A 25,630-nucleotide genomic window follows, 5' to 3' on the forward strand; every position below is an offset into this window, starting at 1 on the left:
TTTCAGCTGATCTGAATGTGTTTGCTTTGCAGAAGTGGAGAAGTACAGGAGAGGAAGAGACATGAAGTCTGAGGAGCACATATCGCAATGCTTAGATAATTAGTTTCATATATGGTAAAAAGAATAGAAAGTGATGTACAGATAGTAAGGTACAGCACGTGTAGGGAGTTGTGTTGTTCTCATAGACTGTATAAAATAATGTACGAAAGCATCCTGTATCATAACTACATGTGTGCCGTTTGTAACAAACCAAACCGCGTGAAAATCAGTTGAAAATTCAGTGAGTTATTGTATTTTACTTGTGCATACAGCTCCTTCCTCAGTAGACGTGAATGCACTGTGGAGGCAAAGCAAGACCCATCCAAGATGGCGGCCGGCGAGGACGTCGGCTCCAATAGGCAGCGGCAGTCAATGCGGCGTCTATGTATATATGTCTATGTATGCATGTCAGCATGCTTCTTTGGCCATTCTGACCCACAATCGTTTGCACAGCGAAAGTTACGTCGCACTGACCGAGCTGCGTGTACAACCAACACCCGCACTTCCTTTCATACATGGTTTATTTAATTTGAGATACTAAGACACTACATATTAGGACTGCAATGATCTGATTATATACTGTCACATACATCATACAGTTTTGCAAGAACACGGTTACAACATTCAACTTTATTGTGATTAATCAATGTTAGGGTTCAACTATGACTATAATATAGAAGATTCTACCAGTATAGGCAGTGGTGTAAGTGTGGTATAAATAATGAATGAATATGACTAAATATGAATACACTATGGGCCAGGTATGAGCAGTATGGACTAGTAAATATATAAATAGTAAAAGTCAAATACATATTAAGTAATGTAGTAAGAATGTGCAAGTATGTTACACTGCAAATGAAAGTAATGTGAATGAAAGGCTGCTTCACGTGCAGACAGAATATAGTGCCAGCAGCTGCATAGCTGTAAATATATTTAACAACAAACATCTGCCAGCAACAGAGAGCTATGTGTGAAGGGGGTTAATATGCCTACTGGTGACTAGTTCAATAGACAGGTCACTAATAACAGGCTTGGAACTGTTTATGTGAACACGTCAGTTTATTAGAAACAACAACATACATTACGACATAACAGCAACAGAGCTCTCCGGCACCTACGACGGTATGCACGACTCTGGCGAGCTCGACGAGAGGAGATTTGCTGCATCTCCGAAGTACAACAAAACAAAATATTCAAATGTGGTGCTACAGACGGCGGCGGAAGTGAGCAAGAAGGTCGGAGTTCAGGGAGCGATGTGATGGCGGATGTAGTGTATCCCAATAGTATGCATACTGCATGCATACTGCATACTACACTACATACTTTTTAAGGGCAGCTGCAGTACATACTAAAAGTATATAGTAGAAGTATGCGATTTGGAACGCTCTTCAGAAACGGATGGATGACGTCACGGTGACTACGTCCATTATTTTATACAGTCTATGATTAGAGGTCATTAAGAAACAGTCTTCCATCACATAGTCTACCAGAGAGCACAGACATATGTAATTTGTTCATATAAAAATATTATATCAGACAGTACATCATTATCCTTTTTTTTTTTTTTTTTTTTGACTCTCAACTATCAGTATCCAATCTGGTTTGGACTTTTTTTTTAGTTACCAGTCAAAACATATTAGTCTTTATTAGTATTAGTCTTTTTAAATAGGGTTCAAAACAATTGAGTAGTGTCCAAGAAAGCCTGACCCAGTTTTCCAGTCTGTTTTGTAATATACTCACATATTGTTGGAGCTATTTATTTGTTGATAGTATTTAGTTGTTTGGCTAATAATATTATTTGATTATTCTAGATATTTGATTTCATTATGATTATGTTTGCTAGTATTGTGTTTTGTTAATTATTCATTTAGTTTAGTTGTTTCTTGTTTAGTATTTGTTCACTATTTCATTTCGTTTTGGGCATACTGTGGGCACCAAAGTTTATATGTAGGAAAGCAGGTAGGCGACCAGAATGCACCTGGGTGGGCATATGGTTTTTTACCAGAGCGGGAGGGGCATGCAGGGATTTCTTTGTTCTTTGTTTGCTTGCTTGTTTTTGGTTGAATAAACCACTGGAAACGCAGAAAGTTTGCATGGACAATGACTTTCTTTTGCCTGCGTACACTACATGTCCATGGTGCGGCAGTGGTCCTTTGTTTTGTTTGACACGAGTTTGATTTGGATTACTCAATCGAACAAACGGCCACTACAGCAAGTAAAAAACCTGCCCTTGGACTCAAAGGAAATACGCTTCACTACTGGACTTGTTGCATCGTTTGGATTATGGACGAATGGACAGCTGAGATTGTTTGATCCCTCTTTGGATTCATCGTCGGCGCACATGCTGCTTCTGGCCCAGATCGACAAGACGTTCAACCTTCTCAAAAAAATGGTATGTGATATAACTGTAAAAAGCTGTAATGGAAAACGGCCAAACGAGTGGAGTTTGACAGACAGTATTTCACAATGCAAGCTTCATGGAAGGGAGTGCAAAGTGCAAACAAGCCAAAAGGTGCATGGAACATATGAATGCGTTGATGGCAGCAAAGAAAAATGTTGATTCAATAAAGAATGAGCTTGCTGTGTTCATGAAGTGTTACCAAGACGCAAATGACACCCATAAATCCTTTATGAGCCTACCTTTGCCTAAAGATGAAGTTGAAAGGCAAAGTAAATACTTCACGGAAAAAATGACAATGTACTGTGATTTCACTGAAAAGATAAAAAGCTGGCTCTCTGACGCGGGTCATCCTTATGTTGCTGAGCCAAATAAAGATGATCCTGATGATCGATATGTTGCTGATGGAATAAATCCTGAAGATAGTGCCTCCAATGTTTCAAGTGTAAAAGCAAGCTCTATAAAAGCACACTCTCAGCTATCACGGATTTCCTCGACATCATCTGCACGCATTAAAGCTGAGGCCGATAAGGCAGCGCTTGAGGAGCGCATCGCTGCGCAAAAAAGGAAACATCAAATAGAAGCACAACAGGAAAAACTAAGGAGAGAAATGGAGCAACTTGAGCTTGAAACGGAACTGGCAGCAACAAAGGCAAAGCTTCAAGTCTTGGAAAACAGTTCGTCACAGTGTGGCTCAAAACATTCAAACGGCATGAGAGTTGAAAGGAACAACTCTCGTGGTGCAAGTGAATTAAATCCCAATGCCAGCATCCTTGTTCCAGATAAAATGGACAAAAAAGATTGTGCTCTTGGTTTGTCTGCTCCTGTACCCAAACCACCAATGGTTAAGCCTAAACAAAGACAGATGAAACAAATGGATGAAATGACATTAAAGGTTGATGCTCCAGTTCATGTGATGCAAACTGTAAATGGAACTCAAATGGGACATGCTCATCATCAAACCCAAGCTCTGACTGACACTTATCAAAATGACATTGTAAACATCATGCAAAGACAAAATGACATCGCTGCTTTGCTTGTCCAACAAAATCTGTGCTCTGTCCTCCCATCTAGGAATATCCCAGTGTTTGGTGGAGATCCACTTCAATACAGGTCTTTCATCAGAGCTTTTGAAAATGGAGTGGAGGAGAAAACAGACAATTGGAGTGACTGTTTACATTTTCTTGAACAGTACACCAGGGGGCAGCCAAAAGACCTGGTGCACAGTTGTCTGCCCTTACCTTCAGAGCAGGGATACCACCAAGCCAAAAGTCTTCTTGCAGAGCACTTTGGAAATGAACACAAAATTGCTGCTGCATATATGGAAAAAATACTTAACTGGACACCTGTTAAAAGCGAGGACATTAAAGGGTTGCAATCATTCTCCTTGTTTCTTCGTGGATGCTCAAATTTAACAGAGCAACTGATGCACATGAAAGAACTGGACTTACCATCCAACATGAGGAGCATCATTTTGAAACTTCCTTACAAGTTGAGGGAAAAATGGAGAAATGTTGCTTGTGATCTGCAAGAACGAAGGGGTGAGAGAGCAATGTTCACTGATCTTGTTGGTTTTATTGAAAGACAAGTCAAATTTGCTTCAGATCCAGTTTTTGGCAACATTCAAGACTCACAGCTCACCAACTCCAAAGCTTCCACTGCTAGTCACTTCAAACAAAGGAAAAAGGGAAGCAGCTTTGCCACCAATGTCACTGCAGTAAAGGAAGGAGTCATAAATCAACATACAGGAAACAGGACCAAGTCCTCCACTCTCAACTGCCTGTTCTGTTCACAAGGTAATCATTCAATGGATCAGTGTTTACAGTTTAAAATGAAAGTACACAGGGACAAGATTAATTTCATCAAAGAAAAAGGAATCAGTTTTGGTTGCCTGAAAGTAGGCCACACAAGCAAAGACTGCAGGAGTCGTTTGGATTGCAACGTGTGTCACCAAAGGCACCCAAGTGTCCTTCATATAGAGCGGCAGGATAAAGGAACATCCTCTGATCAACAGTCTGTGAGCTCTTCAAATGTTTCACCTGCAGTGTTTCAGACCTGTGGCCATATTGGGGCCGGTCATGAAGATGGCTCCATTTTTTCTATTGTTGCAGTCAAAGTCAAGAGTCAGAGGAGTAACAAAACTGTGCAGACATATACCTTTTTGGACCCTGGGAGTTCAGGAACATTTTGTACAGAGAACTTGGCAAGAAAATTAAACTTGAGGGGTAAAAGAACAAGTATTCTGTTGAGAACAATGGGTCAAAAGAAGATTGTGAATGCTCATGTGCTGTCAGGTCTTGAAGTGTCTGGTATGGAGTTGAATGACTTCATAGAGTTACCTGATGTTTTGACTCAGAAGGACATGCCTGTCTCAACACTCAATATCCCACGACAAGAGGACGTTGATCAGTGGTCTTATCTCAAGGATGTTCAACTTCATGACATTGACGAAGGTGTTGATCTGCTCATTGGAACTGATGCCCCAAAAGTGATGGAGCCTTGGGAGCTGATAAACAGCCAGGATGAGGGACCTTATGCTGTCAGAACCAGATTCGGTTGGGTCATCAATGGTCCACTTCGTGGTGGGAGCAACAGGAATAAGAGTGACTGCTCTGCTGTAACATCCAACCGGATCTCTGTTGAACATCTTCAGGAAATGCTGGTTAAACAGTTTAATCATGACTTTAATGAGAGGTCATCAGATGAACAGTTTGAAATGTCCAGAGAGGATGTCAAGTTTATGAATGTTATGAACAACACCACAAAGTTAATTGGAAGCCATTACTGCATTGACTTACCTTTCAGGCAGGAAAACCCTCACTTGCCAAATAATCGCCATGTTGCAGAACAGCGCCTCCAGAGCCTGAAAAGAAAATTTGTCAAGAATGGTCAATTTAAGGAAGAATACATCACATTTTTAAACAACATGGTGGCTCAAGGATATGCCGAGCTTGTGCCTTCTGATCAACTTAAGCAGAATGATGGAAAAGTGTGGTATATCCCTCATCACGGGGTTTATCATCCCAGAAAAGGCAAGCTGCGAGTTGTTTTTGACTGTGGAGCAGCATACAAAGGGACGTCACTGAACTACCAGCTGTTGCAGGGCCCTGATTTGACCAACTCTCTAATTGGAGTCCTTGTTCGATTTAGACAAGAGCCTGTTGCAGTCATGGCCAATATCCAAGCAATGTATCACCAAGTTCATGTTTCTGAAAAGCACATCAACTTTCTCCGTTTTCTCTGGTGGCCTGGTGGAGACACTTCACAGTCTCCACTGGAACATCGCATGAAAGTACATTTGTTTGGAGCTGTGTCGTCACCAACTGTGCAAATTATGCATTGAGGAGAGCTGCAGATGACAATGCCCAACATTTCCCTCATGAAGTGGTTAATACAGTCAAATTTAATTTTTATGTCGATGATTGTTTGAAATCAGTGGCCTCAGAGGAGGAGGCAGTGCAAATGGTCAAGGATGTGACTGCACTTTGTCACAAAGGAGGATTTAATCTTTCCAAGGGGATCAGCAACAGCCGAACAGTGCTGCTGTCAATTGCTGAAGATTGCAGAGCAAAAGAAGTGATGGAGCTGGATTTGGATGTGGACCAACTTCCAATGGAGCGGGCCTTGGGGCTACAGTGGTGCATTGAAACTGACAAATTCAAGTTTAGGACCTCAGCACAGGAACAGCCACAGACTAGAAGAGGCATTTTGTCAGTGGTCAGCTCACTTTATGACCCTTTAGGATTTTTGGCCCCATTCACCATGCCAGCCAAGCTGTTGCTACAGGAGCTTTGTAGGAGAAGATTGGGGTGGGATGAAGTTATCCCCCACTCCCTCTCTAAGAAGTGGTTTGAGTGGTTGGAGGATCTCCAGAAGGTGGCTGAATTCAACGTGGATCGCTGTGTTAAACCCAGAGACTTTGGAGACCCTGCCACTGCACAGCTTCACCACTTCTCTGACGCTAGCCAAGTTGGATATGGAACAGTGTCTTATTTGAGGCTGGAAAAGGATGACAGAGTTCAGGTTGCATTTCTGTTGGGAAAGGCCAGAGTTGCTCCATTGAAGCAGACAACAATTCCTCGACTGGAACTCACAGCAGCAGTTCTTGCAGTTCGAGTTGATAAAATGCTTCAGAAGGAGTTGCAACTTAAGCTGGAGAAGTCAGTTTTTTGGACTGACAGCACAACTGTTCTAAAATACATCTGTAATGAAACCAGACGATTCCAAACTTTTGTGGCAAACAGAGTCTCCATCATCAGAGAAGCAGCAGATGCTGATCAGTGGAGATACGTTGGTTCGAAGGAGAATCCAGCAGATGATGCATCAAGAGGAATGAGGGCAGAAAATTTCCTGAAAGGCAGGAGATGGATAAATGGGCCAAAGCTTCTCTGTGAGCCAAAGGAGTTTTGGCCTAAATTGGATGCTGATCTTGATGTGATTCCTGCAGATGACCCAGAGGTCAAAAGGGATCTGACAGTAAATTCTGTTGTTGTGGATTTTGAAAGTGCCACAGATCGCGTGCTCTGTTACTTTTCATCTTGGACAAGACTAAAAACATCTGTTGCTTGGTGTCTGAAGGTCAAGAGAACTCTTGTGTTATTGGGACAGAAGAGAAAGGAGTTGTGTGCCTCTGCAGACAAGCTGGAGACTCAAGAACATGCAGTGGAAAGAAAAATTCAGAACTTTTAAAGCCACACTCAAAGGAAAGAGCTGAACTCCTGAAGATCTTGAGAAAGCAGAACAGTCAATAATTCAGTATGTACAAGAACACAAGTTTAAAGCTGAAATTGCCTCACTGAAGAATGGCTGTAAAAATGTTTCCAAGAGGAGTCCGCTGTACAGACTGGATATGGTGATGGATAATGGAATCCTCAGAGTAGGTGGTCGGCTGGATAAAGCAGCACTGCCAGCAGAGTCCAAACATCCAGTCATTTTGTCCAAAGATCTGCATGTATCTGTACTGATTCTACGCCATATTCATTATCAACTGGGACATGCAGGAAGAAATCACATGTTGTCCAGGCTGCGGCAGAAGTACTGGATCATCAATGCAAACTCTGCTGCAAGGAAAGTCATATCTGACTGTGTTGTTTGCAGACGCAACAGAGGGAAACTTATTGAACAAAAGATGGCAGAATTGCCTGAGGAAAGAGTGTTGCCGGATAGAGCCCCTTTTACAGATGTTGGAGTCGACTATTTCGGGCCCATCAATGTTAAAAGAGGCAGAAGTCTTCTTAAAAGGTATGGAGTGCTTTTCACCTGTCTGACCAGCCGTGCTGTGCATTTGGAGGTGGCATACATGCTGGATACAAAAATGCTGTTCGGAGGTTCATCTGTAGACGAGGCCCAGTCTCCACTATCAGGTCTGATAACGGCACAAACTTTGTTGGAGCCAACTGGGAGCTGAAAGAAAGTCTGGCTGGTTTGAATCGTGGCAAAATTCAGAGAGCTTTGGTCCAGGATCGCATAAAATGGAGCTTTAACACACCAGCAGCTTCCCATCATGGTGGTGTTTGGATCGCCTGATTTGCTCAGTGAAAAGTGTTCTCACTTCAGTTCTCAAACAGCAAATTCTGGATGATGAAGGGCTTCAAACTGTTTTCTGTGAGGCTGAGGCCATATTGAATGACAGACCCGTCACAAAAGTTTCTGATGACCCGGATGACCTGGAGGTGCTCACACCTAATCACATTCTGATGTTAAAGGGCAAGCCAATCATGCCACCAGGACTGTTTGATCACAGTGACCTGTACATCAGGAAAAGGTGGAAGCAAGTACAATACATGGCAGAACTCTTTTGGAAGAGATGGAATTCTGAATACCTGCCAATGATGCAAGAGAGACAGTAATGGACAAGACCAAGGAGAAGTCTGATTCCTGGAGACATCGTCCTCATTGCAGATGCTGCAGCTCCAAGAGGATCTTGGCTGATGGGGAAAATCTTGGATGTGAGAGCAGATGCAAAAGGCCTGGTGCACTCTGTGCGCCTTCGAACCAGGACCAGCATTCTGGAGAGGCCTGTGACGAAGCTCTGCCTGCTGCTGGAGGCTGGAGCGTGACATCATGGACTCTCTTTCTCTCTCTCTTACTCACTCTCTCTCTTTCTTTTTCTCTCTCTCTCTCTTTGTTGTTGCAGGTTCATCACAAGGAAGAAAGTGAACCGAAGCTAATGCATGAACTTTGTCTAGTCATAGGTTGGGTTGAGGGAATAGCTTCTTTGAGAAATTAAAGTAATTGTGACTTAATGCACAATTAGGGGCCGGAGTGTTGGAGCTATTTATTTATTGATACTATTTAGTTGTTTGGCTAATAATTAATATTATTTGATGATTCTAGATATTTGATTTCATTATGATTATGTTTGCTAGTATTGTGTTTTGTTAATTATTCATTTAGTTTAGTTGTTTCTTGTTTAGTATTTGTTCACTATTTCATTTTGTTTTGGGCATACTGTGGGCACCAAAGTTTATATGTAGGAAAGCAGGTAGGCGACCAGAATGCACCTGGGTGGGCATATGGTTTTTTACCAGAGCGGGAGAGGCATGCAGGGATTTCTTTGTTCTTTGTTTGCTTGCTTGTTTTTGGTTGAATAAACCACTGGAAACGCAGAAAGTTTGCATGGACAATGACTTTCTTTTGCCTGCGTACACTACATGCCCATGGTGCGGCAGTGGTCCTTTGTTTTGTTTGACACGAGTTTGATTTGGATTACTCAATTGAACAAACGGCCACTACAGTTATGTTGAACACAGCACTTAGATCCAATAACACCAGAAGTGAGATGTTGTTATAAACTGTATGTTAAGGTCTTATAAAGCCTTGACAAGCGCAGTCTCAGTGCTGTAGTGTGTATGACATCTACACCTGAGAGTATCAAATCAATGACTGCAACAAAGGCAGTTTTGAAAATAGATTTTTTTTTTAAATTTAAAACAGTTTGAAATATTCCTGCATAGCAGAGCAAAACACCTAACATATTATCTATCACCTTGTAAAGTTGTTGTGTGGACATTTTTAGCATACAATAAGCTATTCTATCAGGCAGACAGGGAACAACATTAGCATTTATTAGGGTCCGGGCAGCTTAGCTGCCAGGACACTATTGTAATCCTAGTTATTCTTCTACATCTTCTTCTTCCGAGGAAATCATACTTTCCATGGGTGAAAACTCACCAAACTTTGCACAAAGGTCCAGTCTCATGCCAGATATCCTCAGCTGTAAACTCAAGCCAATAGTCCTGATGGTGGCGCTACAGCAAGCGTCTAAATTTCAAAAATTTTAAAATTCATAACAAATCAACAATACGTGCTACAACTTCACAACTTTCATCAAACTGTAGCCCCAATACTAAAGAAACTTTTGTACACTTAAACCTATTAAAAATTATGAAGTTCTTCACTGTTTTTTTCAAAAACTGTAAAACTTCTTAAACCTATCTCCTCCCACAATTTTTGCTCAATTGACACCAAACTTGCTACAGAGCATCTTCAGACTGTCCTACAAAAACTATGTTTCTCCGATTTTTGATTTATCAAAAATTGAGCCTACAGTGCATCAAAATGTTTGACTGTAAACGGTACTGTAAACATATACATTCAAATTCTTGCTAAATAAATCTTCAATGTTCATTTAAAAAATGACAAAATTCTAGAGTCATGGTAGATGATATGTGGCAAATTTCAGAATTTTATCTCAAAAACTGAATTTTTGACAGCATTTTGAATTTTGCTCTAATGTGAACAATTGGAGTCAGTGTAAAAATGGCGATTTTAAACATCAGTTTTTCACTTATAGAGCAAATCAATCATTGTTACAAACAAATTACCAACATCTCCATGCTGTCTAGATGCAACATGTGTATTTTCAGATTTTTGTCTTAATAACTGAATTTTTTACAGTGGTTTCAAATCTGCCTTTCCATGCACTGATGGCTGCTTTCCTACACAACAGTGAATGGCTTACCCAATTTGTGAAGCCACTGTTGAGTTGCTACTTGCCAATTAGCTCAGAGTGGTAGATGACTGTCTTAGGTTCCAGAGGTTGCGGATTCAAGCCTCAACTGGTACAGAATCCACATTGTAATGTAAACATTGTCTTGTGCTCCAGCTTATTGCTTAAAATTGTCTGAGCGTGACTGATCACTGTGCAGCATCTTCAAGTCTTTTTCTGCTAGAAAATCTGCCTTCTCATGCTTGAAAATAAACCAAACTTTGCACAAAGATCAAGTGTCAATACTTCAGTGTGAAACCATCTGAGGCTTCTCACTTTGCACATAGCTCAACTAGTTAAACATCAGTTTTTCACTTATGAAGCAAATCAATCATTGTTAAAATAAATTCCATGCATGGACGGCTGCTAAACCTGCACGTCTGGCTTAGTCAATTTGTGAAGCTATACATGAATTGTCAATGACTAATTAGCTCAGTGAGATAAAAATTGATTCTTAGTCTCAGAGGTTGTGAGTTCAAGCCTCAGCTGATGCAAAAGGCAGATTGTGTTACTAAATTCCTAAATGTCTTCCAGTTCTTCTGCTTGTTGGTCAGAATTGCCTAAAAATGACCGGACCTGACCCATCGCTGCACAGCAGCTATAATTTGGAGTCGTGTTTCCACCTGATGAATGCAAGACCAATATTCCCTCTCCTTTTAGCTCTGGTATCTGTAAATATTTTGCGTCCGTTTGCTGCTTGGTGCTGGGCAGGTACTGTGCAGTAGCTTTATTGGACCGTTGTAGCTGAAAACAACACTGCTGCTGCTAGAAACAGGGTTAATGTGACTTAAGATCCACAAGCAGACAACCCATTGCAGAGGACAATCATACTTGCCTCAAGTGACCGCCTATGATGATTTTATTTTTTTATGGACATTTACATTTCCCACTCCTCATGGGATTATTCAAACACAGTAACCAATAACAAACCAAATGTTGCGGTATGTTAATCCGCCATCATCCAACAGCGCAATGCATAAATATCATCCAGATGTAAACACAAACATTATAAGGCAAAACAGACATAGGCATCCCCCAAACAATGCGTCAAGAGATATCCAATAAATATAGAGCACAAACACAGCCCCCTTAGTAAAAGACACAATACAAAAATCTTAACAAGACAAAATCTACATCTACATGACTCACAGCGAAAAACTATTTGATCCAGTTCACAGACCAATAGTCCAAACATCACAGAGTTAGAGGAACTTGTCATGTTACTTTTCTCCTCTTAGCACATGCCTTGAAAAGATACTCAGAGAATGCCAAAACATTATCAAAAAAGGTATTCAGTATTCATATTTGCTGATTGAACTTACTGCCTGACCTGGGTGTATTTTACGGCTTCTAAACACGAACAAATAACTCATTGTTCTGTCATTACAAAGTGTCAGCCAACATGGATGTTATGACATTGACATGATTTTTCTTTTCCAGCTTTTTGTTAGTAACAGCTGTGGTGGCGCCTGTATTTCCACTATTTTCCTATGGATGCCGCCTTTACGCCTTAAATGCGTCTCACATCTGGCTAAAATACTCAGACCTCACATAGGTATATGAAAATAAGGAAGTATTTTCATTGTCTTTATGTCCAGTTAGTGTTGTCACATCATAATGGGTATAGTCATGTGAAAAGTTTGACTTCTAGTTAAGAAACCGAGCACTTACTTTTACTTCGACAAGGCTGTGGGCGTCTTCACAGAGCACGTGAAGGCATCAGATGGACAACGTGCGCGTATGTTTGTCCCTCCGCCCTGACGGTCAGTGACAGCCCCAGCAGCAGACCGAAGGAGACCTCACAGACGAAGCAACAAAGGAGCAAACATGAAAGACAACAGTTTGCCTCGAATCGTAGTTATTATCGTGTGCACGGTGGTTTTTGTCGCTGTTTTAATCGTTAACGCTTTGGCTGGAGCGGGCAGAGGTGAGTTAGATAACGTTATTCATACGCTTTATTGTCTCGTAGTTCGCTAAATTAATTACGTCACAGCTAAAGTTAACTTTCCTATAATGTATTAGACACTGGCACATTTACATTGTAGCGGTTCATCTGGCAAGATTAGATAACGCTATGATGTGTTTTGTCTTTGCTTTATTCAGCTGTGTTTTGCACTGGTTACGAAACAGTTTCAACTGGGAGGAGGGCTACACTAGATGGTCTGTTGCTGGGAACTCATTATGGTTGTTGCACAAAACAAAGACAAATCATTTCCATGACCGTGCTTGTGTAACGTTAACATGAAGTTGCCATGTTTAGATAGGAGTTGCGTAATTAGTTCGAGAACAAAACATGTTAAAAGAAAACGACTCTTTATTTGTCGAGCTGGTGTTAAATAGTCGGTTCACCCAATTTAACCCCACTAAAAGAAAAAATTCTGTGGCAGGCCCTGTATCTAAATCCCATCCAGCAGTTTAGCTCAAAGCATGTTTTTTTTTTTTTTTTTTTTTTAATGAAAATGACTGTTGTGTGTCCTGACATCCACTGGCGCACCTAGAGGTAAGAAGAAATTTTAAAAGAAGAAAAGAAATGACGACATCCATGGGCATCCATGGGTAGGGTGTGGCAGGAACACCCAAAATCTAGGCTTCCCTACTGTTTCAAGTGCTGGTATGTAGTGCTGCATTTCTTTTCTTCTTCTTTTTTTTCTTTTGTTGTAATCTATATTCATAAAAGGCTCTCTCTCTGAAACCACCCACTCTAGTGCCCAGAATTGGATTGGTTATGCCACATCCTACCCATGATTAAAAACGGCCCTTAATAATAATACATTTTATTTATAGAGCCCTCCTCAAGGTATTCAGTGACACTTTACATAAGTCATAATGATCAAGAGAAAGAGAAGAAGAGAAAAGAATATACACAAAAAATATAACCCATAACAATATTCACACATTAAGAGCATTTTTGAAAAGGTGAGTTTTGGTTAGTGATTTGAACTGGGACAAGTCATTGCAGTCTTGAATGTGTTTGGGGAACAAGTTCCAGAGGGAAGAGAAAGCCCTTTTGCCCCAGGTCCGAGGCATGGTCTTGAGTGGTGTAGTCAGGAGGCTGGCATCGGAGAAGCGAAGGCTGGGGGAAAAAGAGTAGTAGTGGAGCATGTCAGTGAGGTAGGAAGGGGCCTGGTTATGCAGGGCTTTGTGAGTGAGGAGGAGGACTTTGAATTGTGGGACAGGGAGTCAATGGAGGTTCTGGAGGATGGGGGTAATGTGATCACAGGAGCAAGATGGGTGAGCAGATGAGCCACAAAGTTCTGAATGTACTGGAGTTTATTTAGGACTTTGGATGATGTACCATAAAGAATGTTGTTGCAGGCTCAGCGTTTCAGCAGCAGAGAGGGAGACTGATGGACAGAGACGAGCTATGCTGTAAACCCCAATTCGCTTGCTCAACTGGAAACACCTTGCATTAAAAACTTTAAGTACAGCACAAAAGGTCTTGAGGCCACCAGACACAAAATGAATGTGGCACATGACTCTTGTCTGACAGGAATTATAAGTCAGTTTAACATAACATTTTTGTTGTTTAAACGTTAAATTTACTTTTTTTTTTATTTCATCGAACTATAAAGATATTTTGTGGCGAGCTTAGGTTTGTTGATCACAAGAATAAGACAAAGAGATGACTTTTAAATCAGGAAGTGCTCTTTATTTCACCTCAGCACAACTGTATGTTAGACACTGAAATATCCATACAGGCAAGAGGTCACTAACTGTGTATACAACTTAACTCATGGTGCAAATTGTCTTTACCACAACGTTAAGTGTAACCCATTAGAACCTCTGTAAGATACATAAACATTCATTTCTTCGTAATGGGTAACATGAGTGATTTATAACACATTTAAACACAATTTTCTTTGGTTTTATATCATTTTGACAATCTGGGGCATTTGTGTAAACTTTACAATAAAATTTTATGTCATGGATGGATTGGGGTTTACAGTGTATTTTTTTTAGGTGGATAAAGGCACTTCTGGTGATGAAATTGATGTGGTGTTAGAAGGAGAGGTTGCTGTCGAAAATAAGTGTCTTTGTGAACTGTTTACACCTTTACCTGTAACTCTTCAGACAGAAAATTGACATGAGATGTGTACAAAAATCTTATGCAGTCAATGTTTAGCATTAATCAAGTGGTTCCTGGGGCGCCGGTGGCTAACTGTGCGTTCCCACCAAAAGATTCATGAGCGTCATAAGCAGCCAGCAGCCATTCATTTTCAATGAACACTCGCGACGAAGAGCGTCACTCACGCCGGCTGCAGCGAGCGACCGCGAGCAGCGCGATGCCAGCAACCTGAGCGTCAAGCTGAAGTTGAGAGAAGCTGAACTTTATGCAAATGAGCAGCGCCGCCACTGAAGCAGCAGCGAGCAGCAGCCAGTTGCAGACCGTGAATATTCTGGGAACTGCCCATTGGTTCGACAGCCCATTGGTTCGACATCCCATTGTTCCAACCATATTAAACCCATTGTTCCGAAGTCCATTCCGAAATCATCATGATGCCCTGTGGTTAAGGTCTGGTTAGGTTTAGGCACAAAAACCACTTGGTTAGGGTCAGGAAAAGATCATGGTGTGGGTTAAAATGAAAAAGAAAGTGACAAACACATAAGCCGTGAGCCTGCTCCGCCTCAAGCCGGTCGCGGCGCACCATACGCCCGCTGCGAGCCGTTCAGCACCGCGGACAGTCGGGCTAATGGGATGTCGAAACAATGGGTTGTCGAACCAATGACATGGACCCAATATTCTCAAGGCGGGACAGTGAAAGAAAGAAAGAAAGAAAGAAAGAGATCTTCTGCAGCGCAGCTTGAAAGCCCCGTCCCCTTCAGCCTTCTGCAAGCCCTGCCAGAGCTGCCAGAGCTGCCAGGCAGCGCGATGCCAGTGACCTGAGCGACCGCTGGCGATTTTGAATCTTTTGGTGTGAATGCACAGTTAGTGGTAGAGCAGGCGCCCCACGTACAAGGCTGTTGCCGCAGCGGCCCGGGTTCGACTCCAGCCTGTGGCCCTTTGCTGCATGTCACTCCCTCTCTCTCTCCCCCTTTCACGCTTGTCTGTCCTATCCATTAAAGGCTGAAAAGGCCCCCAAAAAATATCTTTAATTTCCTGATCTTTTTGGCTTCTTACAACAGAGAAAAACAATGTCTAGTTGGGGCTCCTTGTCACATGTCAAGGAGTTGTTAGTTTCACCAAAGAGAGATTTCCCCTCAACCTTTCTAACATGGTTTCATTAATAACCGTTCAATGCCCAAAGAGCTAAATTTATCCAACATTTCACAAAAAGCACAATGCAAAATGCTCTAATTCTGTGAAAAGAAGTTAAAAGTAGCTCCTAGACCAGCTATACCAGTAAAATGCTGCTTGCACATTAATGCATCAGTAATAACAGTCTAAGTAGTATTTTGAATCAAGCAGTTTTACTTGTAATGGAGTATCTAAAGATTGTTGAACTTGTACTTCAGTGAAGGATCTGATTACCACTGTACTGAATGTGGAGCACAGTTTCAGGAAAGAAATGTGGCTATTAAATGTTTTTTTTTTGTTTTTTTCAACCAAGCCAGCTTCACAAGGAATTGGTTCCCAGTTTGGTGTAGAAGAACTTGACTGGCCTGTGTAGAGCTCTGACCTGGAGCCCATCTAATCTTAACAATGACTGAGAGCCAAGCCTTATAGCCACGATCACTTCTTAACCTCATTATGGTCTCGAAACTGAATGTCTCAGTTGTTTTCCAGGTCCTTTCCATTCCACCACAGGTAATGTGTCGGGCCGCTATGAGACAGGCATCACTCCAGCTGGCTGGACCTTCTCTATCTGGGGTGTTATCTATACCTGGCTAACCCTGATGGTCATATACCTCACAACATACGTATTCCGAGGGTAAGCTAACTACAGAATAGTCACATTTACAGATTTACTGTCTGATAGGATTCATTGGTCAGAGCAACATGCTGCTGAAACTGCCATTTCTCTTCCTGTGAATAGATCCTGGGCTCAGTGTCTGCTGCCCTACAGCTTCTATTTTTGCTGGCTGTCCAACATGCTGATGAACATGATATGGCTGCTGCTGTGGGATAAAGAGTATGTCTGCTACTACTTCTATTTTTACTTCATTTATTTACACATAACTACTAAAAAACAGTAATGAAAACAAAAAAACAAATCTGAGTGTAATGTGGATTTGGGTTAGGTACACTACGATCAGGAGGAATAGAAACTCTTAAATGAGCCATAATTAAACATTAACCCATGTCTGCATTGACACTGACAGAAAAAAGTGGAAGAATTAAAGTATGAAAAGAGTCAATTGTATGTGTATGTATGATGAAAATTGGCTTAGATTTCTTCCTGAAAAATAAAGGTATTGGTCTTGTAGTTTTCTGCATCCACCCAGTACTATGGAAGTGATTGGAATTTAATTTGTTAAGCTTGCAACATTACAGATTGGTATTTAAATACACATTTTAAAAATTAACCATTTACGAAAAATATTAATAATAATTAACCTCCAAATAGTGGAACTACTTTACACAGTCCATCCCGTGGCAACACGACCAATCTATATCAGCACTTGAGACAGCACAGAGAAAAGTAGGAAGAATGCATGCAAGAGAAAGCCAAGCCGAGTGACGTTAAAGACAAAGAGACAACTGAAAGCCACCAGAGCCTCATACAACAACATCCAAGTAAAGTTACGCATACATTTGTAAGTGTCACTTGGAAATCACGGACTCCATAACTATATAATAACAAATTAAAAATTGAGCAAAATTTTGCTCGGGTTCGGCCCACTCGACATGCTGCTGGAATTTGTCATTTATGTGACAACACCTGAATGCAACAGGCTCCGCTCCGCTGTCTGTACAGTGCCGTGCTGCGCTGCTGTGCGAGCAGCGTGTTTGACTGTGCGTAACAGCAGCCTTTAGATTGTCATTTACACACTGTCCATAACAATAACTATGTCAGGTCAGGTCAGGTCAGTGCCCCCCTAATATAATGTAGGGGAAACACTGAATCAAGCAAGAAGACTCATAATACCATTTATGTATTATATTGTAATCGCAATCGCACATTTTTATCAAATTGTGCACCCACGTAAAGGAGCATTATCGCCATCAAGTGGGCTGGAGTGTATAACGCTTCAGGGTCAAAAGAACGATCAAGCGGAAGTTTACACGCAGGTGTGAGACAGCTGAAAAAACAGTTCCACAATTGAGATGAATAGCGAAAACATGGACGGAAACTACAGTTTGCCATGACTTTTATGTCAAAACATCAATGAACACCACTGACCACTCGGTGAGTTTCATGGCTTTGAAAACGAACGTTTAGGGTGGTTTTAGGACAGATTTACACATGGCCATAGGCAGTACTGTTAAGCCAGGCAGGGGAAAGCCAAATTCTCCGAAAAGGAGCAATTGTCACAATTTTGGTCTTAACCATTCTATTTCATCATAAACAACCCAGAAATGGGGCTCAAAGTGCAAAATTCCAGACTTCTCCTTTAACATGGGGGTCTGTGGGGATTGACTGGCTTGTGTAGCCAGCCTCAAGTGGCCATTAGAGGAACTGCAGTTTTTGGTACTTCAGTGTTTGCTTCATTTTTCAGCCCCGGAGGTTGCCGCTTAATTTTCGCCTCGCTTGATTTATTTATTTATTTTCAGCACTGTGTCCGCGATTTTTGTGGCTTCCTCTTGGATGCATGCTGCTACTACCTAGTCGCCACCTTTTTATATAGTCTCAACCTGACCTGCACGCTGTTATTGACTGAGGGCTCAACACCACTGCCCAATGGATGCAGCCCAAATACGTCCTGAACAGAAAAAAAATAACATCTAGACAGAGGTCGGAGTCTCTGCAGATAAATGTGCTGCCACACACTTCTAATGTGTGATAAGTGATGATTGAAAGGGATTACTACGATGAGTCTACCCTTTTTTTTTTTTTTTTTCTTAGGAAAATCCTGCAAAGTATACCTCTAAAATTTAGAACGAGTTATGTGGATAATATACATTTTCTATGAAGCAAGGTGGGACATGTCAACATGCGTGAACGAGACAGATTTCTCAAATGTTCCCAAATGATTTTGTTCTCACTTGCCTCAGTTGTGCTAAATTAGTTTAGAAAAAGTTTGTAGGTAGGTTTCATCAGTTATTACACAGTGGAATTTATTTGACTGCTTTTGAGAAGTTCCATAATCAGTTATTTTACAAATCTGTTAGTGTAATCAGGTTGAAGATAATTTAATATTTAGTTTGCAGAGGGTGCGCTAGACTTTTTCGTCGCCGGTCATTTTGACTGACAGGGTCATAAAAATACGGTTATAATCTATTTTTACCGGTCATTTTAATTTTGTTTTTAAATGATAATAAAGATATTCAAAGACATTTAGTTTTCATTCGTTCGTTTGTAATAAATCTAACAAGCAAGTTATAAAGTGTGCACTAATAAGGACATGAACGAAAAGATGAACAGACATCCACACACCGCAGCGCTTTAGTTCGGCGTCTGGTCTACACGCGAGCCGCGAGCGCTTCTGACAAGCTGGATAGAGCGGATCGTACCAAACAGGAAGAAGGACACAGAAAAGACGAGAGAATCCGGCCAATTTTCAAAATAAAATAACAACAGCATGCTCTGAGGAATGTGAGGAGAAAATACCGTGTTTAGAATTTAAAATAACACAACAGTGCATAACCGAACACATTTTTTAATACCCTAATCACTTAATTACAATTTTAATTTTGTGTCACCGAGCCTACAGACTACATAAATAAAATGGTCAGAACAATAGGGTCCATGTCATTGGTTCGACAGCCCATTGGTTCGACTGTCCGCGGTGCTGAACGGCTCGCGGCGGGCATATGGTGCGCCGCGACCGGCTTGAGGCGGAGCAGGCTCACAGCTTATGTGTTTGTCACTTTCTTTTTCATTTTAACCCACACCATGATCTTTTCCTGACCCTAACCAAGTGGTTTTTGTGCCTAAACCTAACCAGACCTTAACCACAGGGCATCATGATGATTTTGGAACGGACTTCGGAACAATGAGTTTAATATGGTCAGAACAATGGGATGTCGAATCAATGGGCTGTCGAACCAATGGGCAGTTCCCGAACAATATGCCCTATTCATTCAGTGTTAATCCAACACGCTCAATACATGGACCTGCAATGACAAATTGTCATTACCTTATTACGTTATAAAAAAACGATTAAAATATGGACTTACCCATGTTTAAAATGACCTGTTGAAGTGAAAAAACGAGTACTGACGGGAACAGACGAGTGGAGTCGATGTTTAACCGGCACGGAGAGCGCAGGAGAAATGCGCTGCCTGTGTGGACAGTCAAGTGTCTGTGAGTACAGTCGCAGGACTTCTGCGGCACTAACGCATCTGGTGTGTCCAGGCCGTTAGGTTAACAACGCTACATGAAGCAGATGAATGACTTTTTCTCTGCAGTGTGAAAACGGCAGCCACTTAAACCACTGACTGTGCACTCTGCCGTCAAGTGGGCAGGGGTGGTAATTGCAACTGGTCAAATGACCGACAGCCTTCAGATTTTCCGGTCAGTGTTGTAGAAAACCGGTCAATGACCAAGAATATCCGGTAAACGCGACCCCTGAGTTTGTTAGCATCATTAATAATTCACAATAAGTTTTGAGGTGATAAAGTTAGTGTAGCCTTTAAATGAAACAAAGGCTTTTGGTTAGGTGGTGAAACACAGTCATCAGTATAATTCTGAAAGAAGAGGGGTGTCCTGTGGTCACTGAGTGGAGAATCCATAAAAAATGTAAATTACCTCATAATATGTTATGACTGATCATATCAATGTTAGAGAAGTTATTTTGTTAGCTGTCTCTGAAATGTGCAGCTGTAATGAAACAACTGACCCTGAGACTGCTGCCCCTCTCTTTTTCTCTCTCTGTTTTGCAGGTTGATGCTAGCAGCTCTGGTTGTATTAATCCTGATAGTGATTACCAACTACAGTGCTTTGTTCCTTTCTTGCTATGCAACAGATTACTATGGGCTGTGGTTAAAGACATACCATCGCAAAGACCTGGCCTGTCTCAGAGTACTGGTACGGCATACTGTTTGTATCATGGACAAACGTTAAATAAACGCCCAGACACACCAAACCGACACTCCAAGCCCGCCCTGCTGCGTCGCTGCTGTGTCTCAGCCAAAAAGTTGCACATTAACACACCACAAAGACTACAGTGGACGGTCAACCAACATGTACATTCTGTGCCTGTGTGAGAGGAAATAACTCTCACAACAGCAGATGGCGGCCATCTGTAATTGTCATCCAAAAACAGAAACCAGAAGGCAGTCATGATGCTAGTTAGCCAGTTAGCACATTAACAACACAATCCAATGTTTAAAGAACAGACCACATTTACCATGCGCCAGTGAGCAATAACATAGACCATCAGGAAATGTTTCTGTTAAAGAGCTCAATGGCTAAAGAAAAATAATCCTACCATATAGAACAAGTTTGTTTTGGTCTCACTCTCTCTCTTGACTTAAGCCCTTTGTTTACTTTCCTCACTTCTGTTTCTCTCCTTGTGCATTGAGCTGAACAACATTTACAAATCAGAGTGATTAATTCACCAGCCAGCTCCACAGTCACTGTAGCTAATTCCACATGCTAAATCTGCCAAAAAAAGCAGACGGGTGTCAACAAGAGACAATGGTGCAGGACACAATGGGGCAACTGGGGCAACAGAAGCTCACTGATGGCCCAACTTTGACTGATGGCTGACCGTTGGCTTGGTGTGTCGGGGCGATAAGACACTCTGAAATGTTTTCTCTTTATTACCAGTTGTGACAGTAGGGCTGCTATTGTTTTTATTTTGTGAGTCTGTGTGTGTCTATCTGTCTGTCTGTCATACAGAAATGTGGTTCTGGTAACACCTGTTGTAAGCGGGAACTACTACAAGTACTACGAGTACTTTGCCAGCTGTTAATCTGTCTGCCTGTCTATCTGTCATTTTGTAGACAGATTTTTTAGATAATGTCAAAACTGTACAAGATACAGTCACGAAACTTTACAGATGTGTAGGTTAAGATCACAGTGAAAACCACATTAATGATGGGTCTGGTCTGAGCAATAGGGCAGGAAGTAGGATGTTATGGAGAAGGGAAGGGGCCACTGGCCCCTCACTTTATGCCCCTGGCTGACACTTATTTTAAGTCTCAGATCAGCATTGCGGCTGGAGTGATCCCATAACAAAATGGTCCCCAGTTCACTATAATGCTGATGAGTGTCGGTGTTTGAAACCACACTCTTTCCCATGTGAATGATGCAATCTTTGTGTTCATTAATGTTGATATGCTCAGGTCCAGAATGGTTTGGCTCTCTACACCACATGGACTTCTATCGCTTCCTTGATCAACTTTTCACTGGTTCTCCACATGTGGGGAGTGGACAGGAGCACAGCAGCAACAGCTTCTCTGTGCATCCTGTTTGCAGAGGTGGTGGGATGGTAAGTTTTGATTGGACAAAATTATATTATTTTTTTTGTTTGTTTTTTGAAGAAAAATCTGAATATATGTAAAACTTTGTCAATCTTTGGCATGACACTTGATAAATGTTACTAAAGACAGCAGCTGCTGAGGGAAGCTTCACTGCAGAAATTCTACTATCCATATCAATTTTGTATTTTCTTATTCATGTCATCTGCAACACTACGAGTGATCAAATTTCTGGGAGCACTTTTAAATCATCACTGCACTCTTATATGTTTTACAGTTGGCTGATGAGTGTTTTCCTGTGTGTGCAGGTTCATTCTTGAGAACTGGGTGCTGGACCGTTGGGTGCGTTATATCCTGACAGTGTACCCTGTGGTGATCGTGGCTCTGGTTGGAAACATCTTAAGACATTTTAACCCAGATGATCCCACTCCAAATTCTGTCTTCATGGGTGAGTTAGAGACAACCTCTGCTACAGCTGGATCACTGGAACTTTGACCTCACCAGCACCAGTCCTACTATTGTCTTTGTAGCAGAGCCTGACAGGCTAAATAATTTGCTGCTTTTATCTGACATTTATGGTATATGAATCCAAGTCTAAATCCTCACACGCTATAATTGTCACTTGCCTACAAGAGCGTCGAGAGTACAGCTGGACTGTTGCTTCCAAATATGATGTAATTATATTTACAATAAAAATCATAAGCCCCTTTTCCACCAATATTTCAGGAACTTTTATTACCAGGAATTTGTTTACTTGGGTAAAATAATTCCTGGTAATCTGTGTGGTTTGCGTTTCAACTGCACCTCAAAGTTCTGGGAAATTTATTCAAATTAGCATGATGACGTAGATGATTCGGCCTGTGCCCTGTATTTGGCTCCGCCAGTTTATTGGCTAGTTACATGCTGGTGTAGAGAGTTGGGACTGTTTGTCTCAGCCAGCAGCTAAGTTTAAAAGTATTTTAAGATAAGTGTCAAACTAAGTTAGTCTACAAACAGACAGCTGTCATTTGAGCTTATTAGTAACAATTCACTATCAGCTGAACTAGCGTGCTGTCCTTGACATAACGTTAGGGACGTTAGGTGGATGAGAGACTGGGGACGGAGCATATTGAATATCGATGTCTGCGTGTTTACATGTTCATGCTTGCTGAACACATGTATTGACAAAGTATTGGCTTCTTACTTGCTAAGGGTTAGTGTCACTTACAGTAACGAGTGTAGCTGCTGTCAACTCGAGTCATTTTTGAGCTATCTTCACTTCGTTACACTGCGGCCGCTCGGCTGTCACCGGTGGCCGTGTTGCGTCGGTGTGTGTGTGTGTGTGTGTGTGTGTGTGTGTGGAGGAGATCAGTGCCAGCACAGAGGGCAGAGGAGAACCGATACCGTTAGCGCTGATCAATACTACGGTCTTTGACAATGTAGCCCCGGGGCTAATTTAGTACCGGGTTTCAGTACCCATCCTTAATCAAAACACAAACGAAGTGGAGCCTGAAGAAGTGAAATAAAGTTTTCAGCGGCTGCCCGCACCAGGAAGTGTAATGCTGCATGTGTGTTCCATCGATCGGCGTTCTTCAGCACCCTCAAGAATTCCGGGAAATCTTTAAAGTCCTACCCCCGTACTAGGAACTTTTACCAGGGTAAATTTGGGGCTGAGGGAAAGTTTTTTTACCTGGGTAATTTCGGTGGAAACGTGCGGAGGTTTTTCAAAATCTCGGGTAAATGAGAAAAGTTCCTGAGGTGGAAAAGGGGCTATAGTGTGTTTCCTTTCCATACTTAGTAAAGTGATTTCCATTTTTAACCCTTTAAAACCTGGAGCAACATCACTTTTCCTGTGCTGCTTTCACAAATATTTAATCCTTTGAACCCTGAGAAAATTTGGAAAAAAGGCAATGACCAACTTTGTAAGAAATGTCCCACAAATTGCAAAAAATAAATAAATAAATAAATAAAAAACAATAAACAATAGATTTAGAAAATTATTTTTGGGGGAAAAAGCAAAAAGTTAGGAAAATATATATTTATAATAACAATAATAATATAATAATTATATAATACATTATTAAATATCTAAAATTATAGTACAGAAAAATTAGAATTTTTAAGCACTTTGTCCAGGTCATTCTGTCTTTGTTTGTAAGTTCCATTTTCTTTTCTTTCTTTACTTTAAAAAAAAAAACAACAACTAATTTTCCTGTTTATAATTTTCTCTTTTACAATTTGTTTTTGCAAATTTTTGGGGTCATTTCTTTTTTCGTTGCTCATTGCCTTCTTCCCATTTTTTGAAAGAAATCAAGCCAATTTGCTCAGGTTTCAAAGGGTTAAACTTGAACAAACACTTTGGATCTGGTGGCTGGCTCAGTCACCTACTGTTCCATTTATTTTCATCTTCTGTGTCCAACCAGTTGTACTGCTGGTGTTAGCATGTGTCCTGCTGGTTTCCCGAATCTGTACCGTCATCTGGAGAAACTACTGGCGACCTCTCCTCTCCCCGGGCTCAGCACGGCTGATGGTGTCCCCCCTTGATGGCAGAAAATTCAGGGTCTTTTCTTAATCATTGAGAACTTGTCTCATTGCAGCCTTTAAACTCTCAGGCCACTCTTATTTGCATTTTAATACAACCCACTGCAATGTTAAAAAGTAAATCTCACAGTTTTAAAAGCGGGAAGGTGTTTATCTAGTCATGGACTCGCAAAGACAATATGGATAAGAAAGGTGTCTTGATCAATGGAATGTTGAAATTAGCTTTTAAAAGAATGAAAATATTGAGTGAGTCTATAGATGGCAAACCTCTTCTTTCCTCTTAAACTACATTAATGGCAATGCAACAATGCTTTCACTTCTGAAATACTAATAAACTACTACAACTGTTTACCACTATTTCCCATTATACTGTCTATATGTAAAGTAAATTTGATACAAATGCATGCATGTGCTTTGATTATTAAGTTTTACATCGTTATTTTCGTATCCATGCAGTAACAATAGACCATACTGTCAATATTTGGCTTTTATACAGTACCATTTGATTAGAATAGTAATGGGCTTTGTTGAATTCATTGTGGTCTGCCAATTAAAGCATTTTTTCACATCTCATGTTTTCGTGTGTCCTGAAATTTGAAAAATCAACTTCAGAAAAACACTTTCTGACTGATATTTACAGTATGAGATTTACGTGACCCTGGAAACAGATCTGAAGATTGTTGAAACACAATGAGACCTCCCATGCATATAAAATGATTGACTATATGCAGATGTACAGAGCACTCCTTGCCTAGATGACAGGGTGAGAATAAAGTAAAGATATTTTAGTGTACTAATTCACAACAATTGAATCAAATTTATGTCTAAGTCTTGAATCCAACAAGACATTCATTAAACTGCCACTTATCTCAATATTCTTAAATGCAAATTCTACTGAAACTCTCCAACATCACTGCAACTCCCAGTGACAATGGCCATCAGTGGGCAGTGGTGGACAAAGTATATAACTCTAAAACTTGAGTCAAAGTATAGATATTCTTGGTCAAATATTCGCCCCCAAAAAATTAAGCGAACACTGAAATCACACACAGATCTTGAGGATCAAATTATTCAAGTTGAAAATCTGTACTGATGTGCATTGCATAATTTATTGGGAACAAAAATGACGCAACAACTGTCAGTGGAAACCAAAATCATCAACCCATTAAGGACTGGATTCAAAATCACACCGAAAATTGAAGTAAAAAAACTGAAA

At 41.0% G+C, this 25,630-nt stretch overlaps 1 protein-coding gene across 1 annotated transcript; it reads left to right on the forward strand.

Annotated features, from left to right (window-relative positions):
- Nucleotides 1-12,091: 12,091 nt before the first annotated feature.
- On the forward strand, nucleotides 12,092-24,987 carry LOC125902823 (uncharacterized). Its single transcript, XM_049599450.1, has 7 exons — nucleotides 12,092-12,354; nucleotides 16,153-16,297; nucleotides 16,403-16,498; nucleotides 20,353-20,497; nucleotides 21,760-21,905; nucleotides 22,203-22,342; nucleotides 24,297-24,987. Exons 1-7 carry the CDS (start codon nucleotides 12,255-12,257, stop codon nucleotides 24,443-24,445), a joined length of 921 nt encoding a protein of 306 aa, XP_049455407.1. The 5' UTR covers nucleotides 12,092-12,254; the 3' UTR covers nucleotides 24,446-24,987.
- Nucleotides 24,988-25,630: the final 643 nt, after the last annotated feature.

Source organism: Epinephelus fuscoguttatus, linkage group LG15 (assembly GCF_011397635.1).
Source record: "Epinephelus fuscoguttatus linkage group LG15, E.fuscoguttatus.final_Chr_v1".
Taxonomy (NCBI): domain Eukaryota; kingdom Metazoa; phylum Chordata; class Actinopteri; order Perciformes; family Serranidae; genus Epinephelus; species Epinephelus fuscoguttatus.

Coding starts and splice junctions, on each gene's coding strand:
- LOC125902823 (XM_049599450.1), top strand. CDS start 12,255: ATGAAAGACAACAGTTTGCCTCGAATCGTAGTTATTATCGTGTGCACG. Junction 16,499..20,352: donor CTGCTGCTGTGGGATAAAGA/GTATGTCTGCTA, acceptor TCTGTTTTGCAG/GTTGATGCTAGCAGCTCTGG. Junction 20,498..21,759: donor TGGCCTGTCTCAGAGTACTG/GTACGGCATACT, acceptor TGATATGCTCAG/GTCCAGAATGGTTTGGCTCT.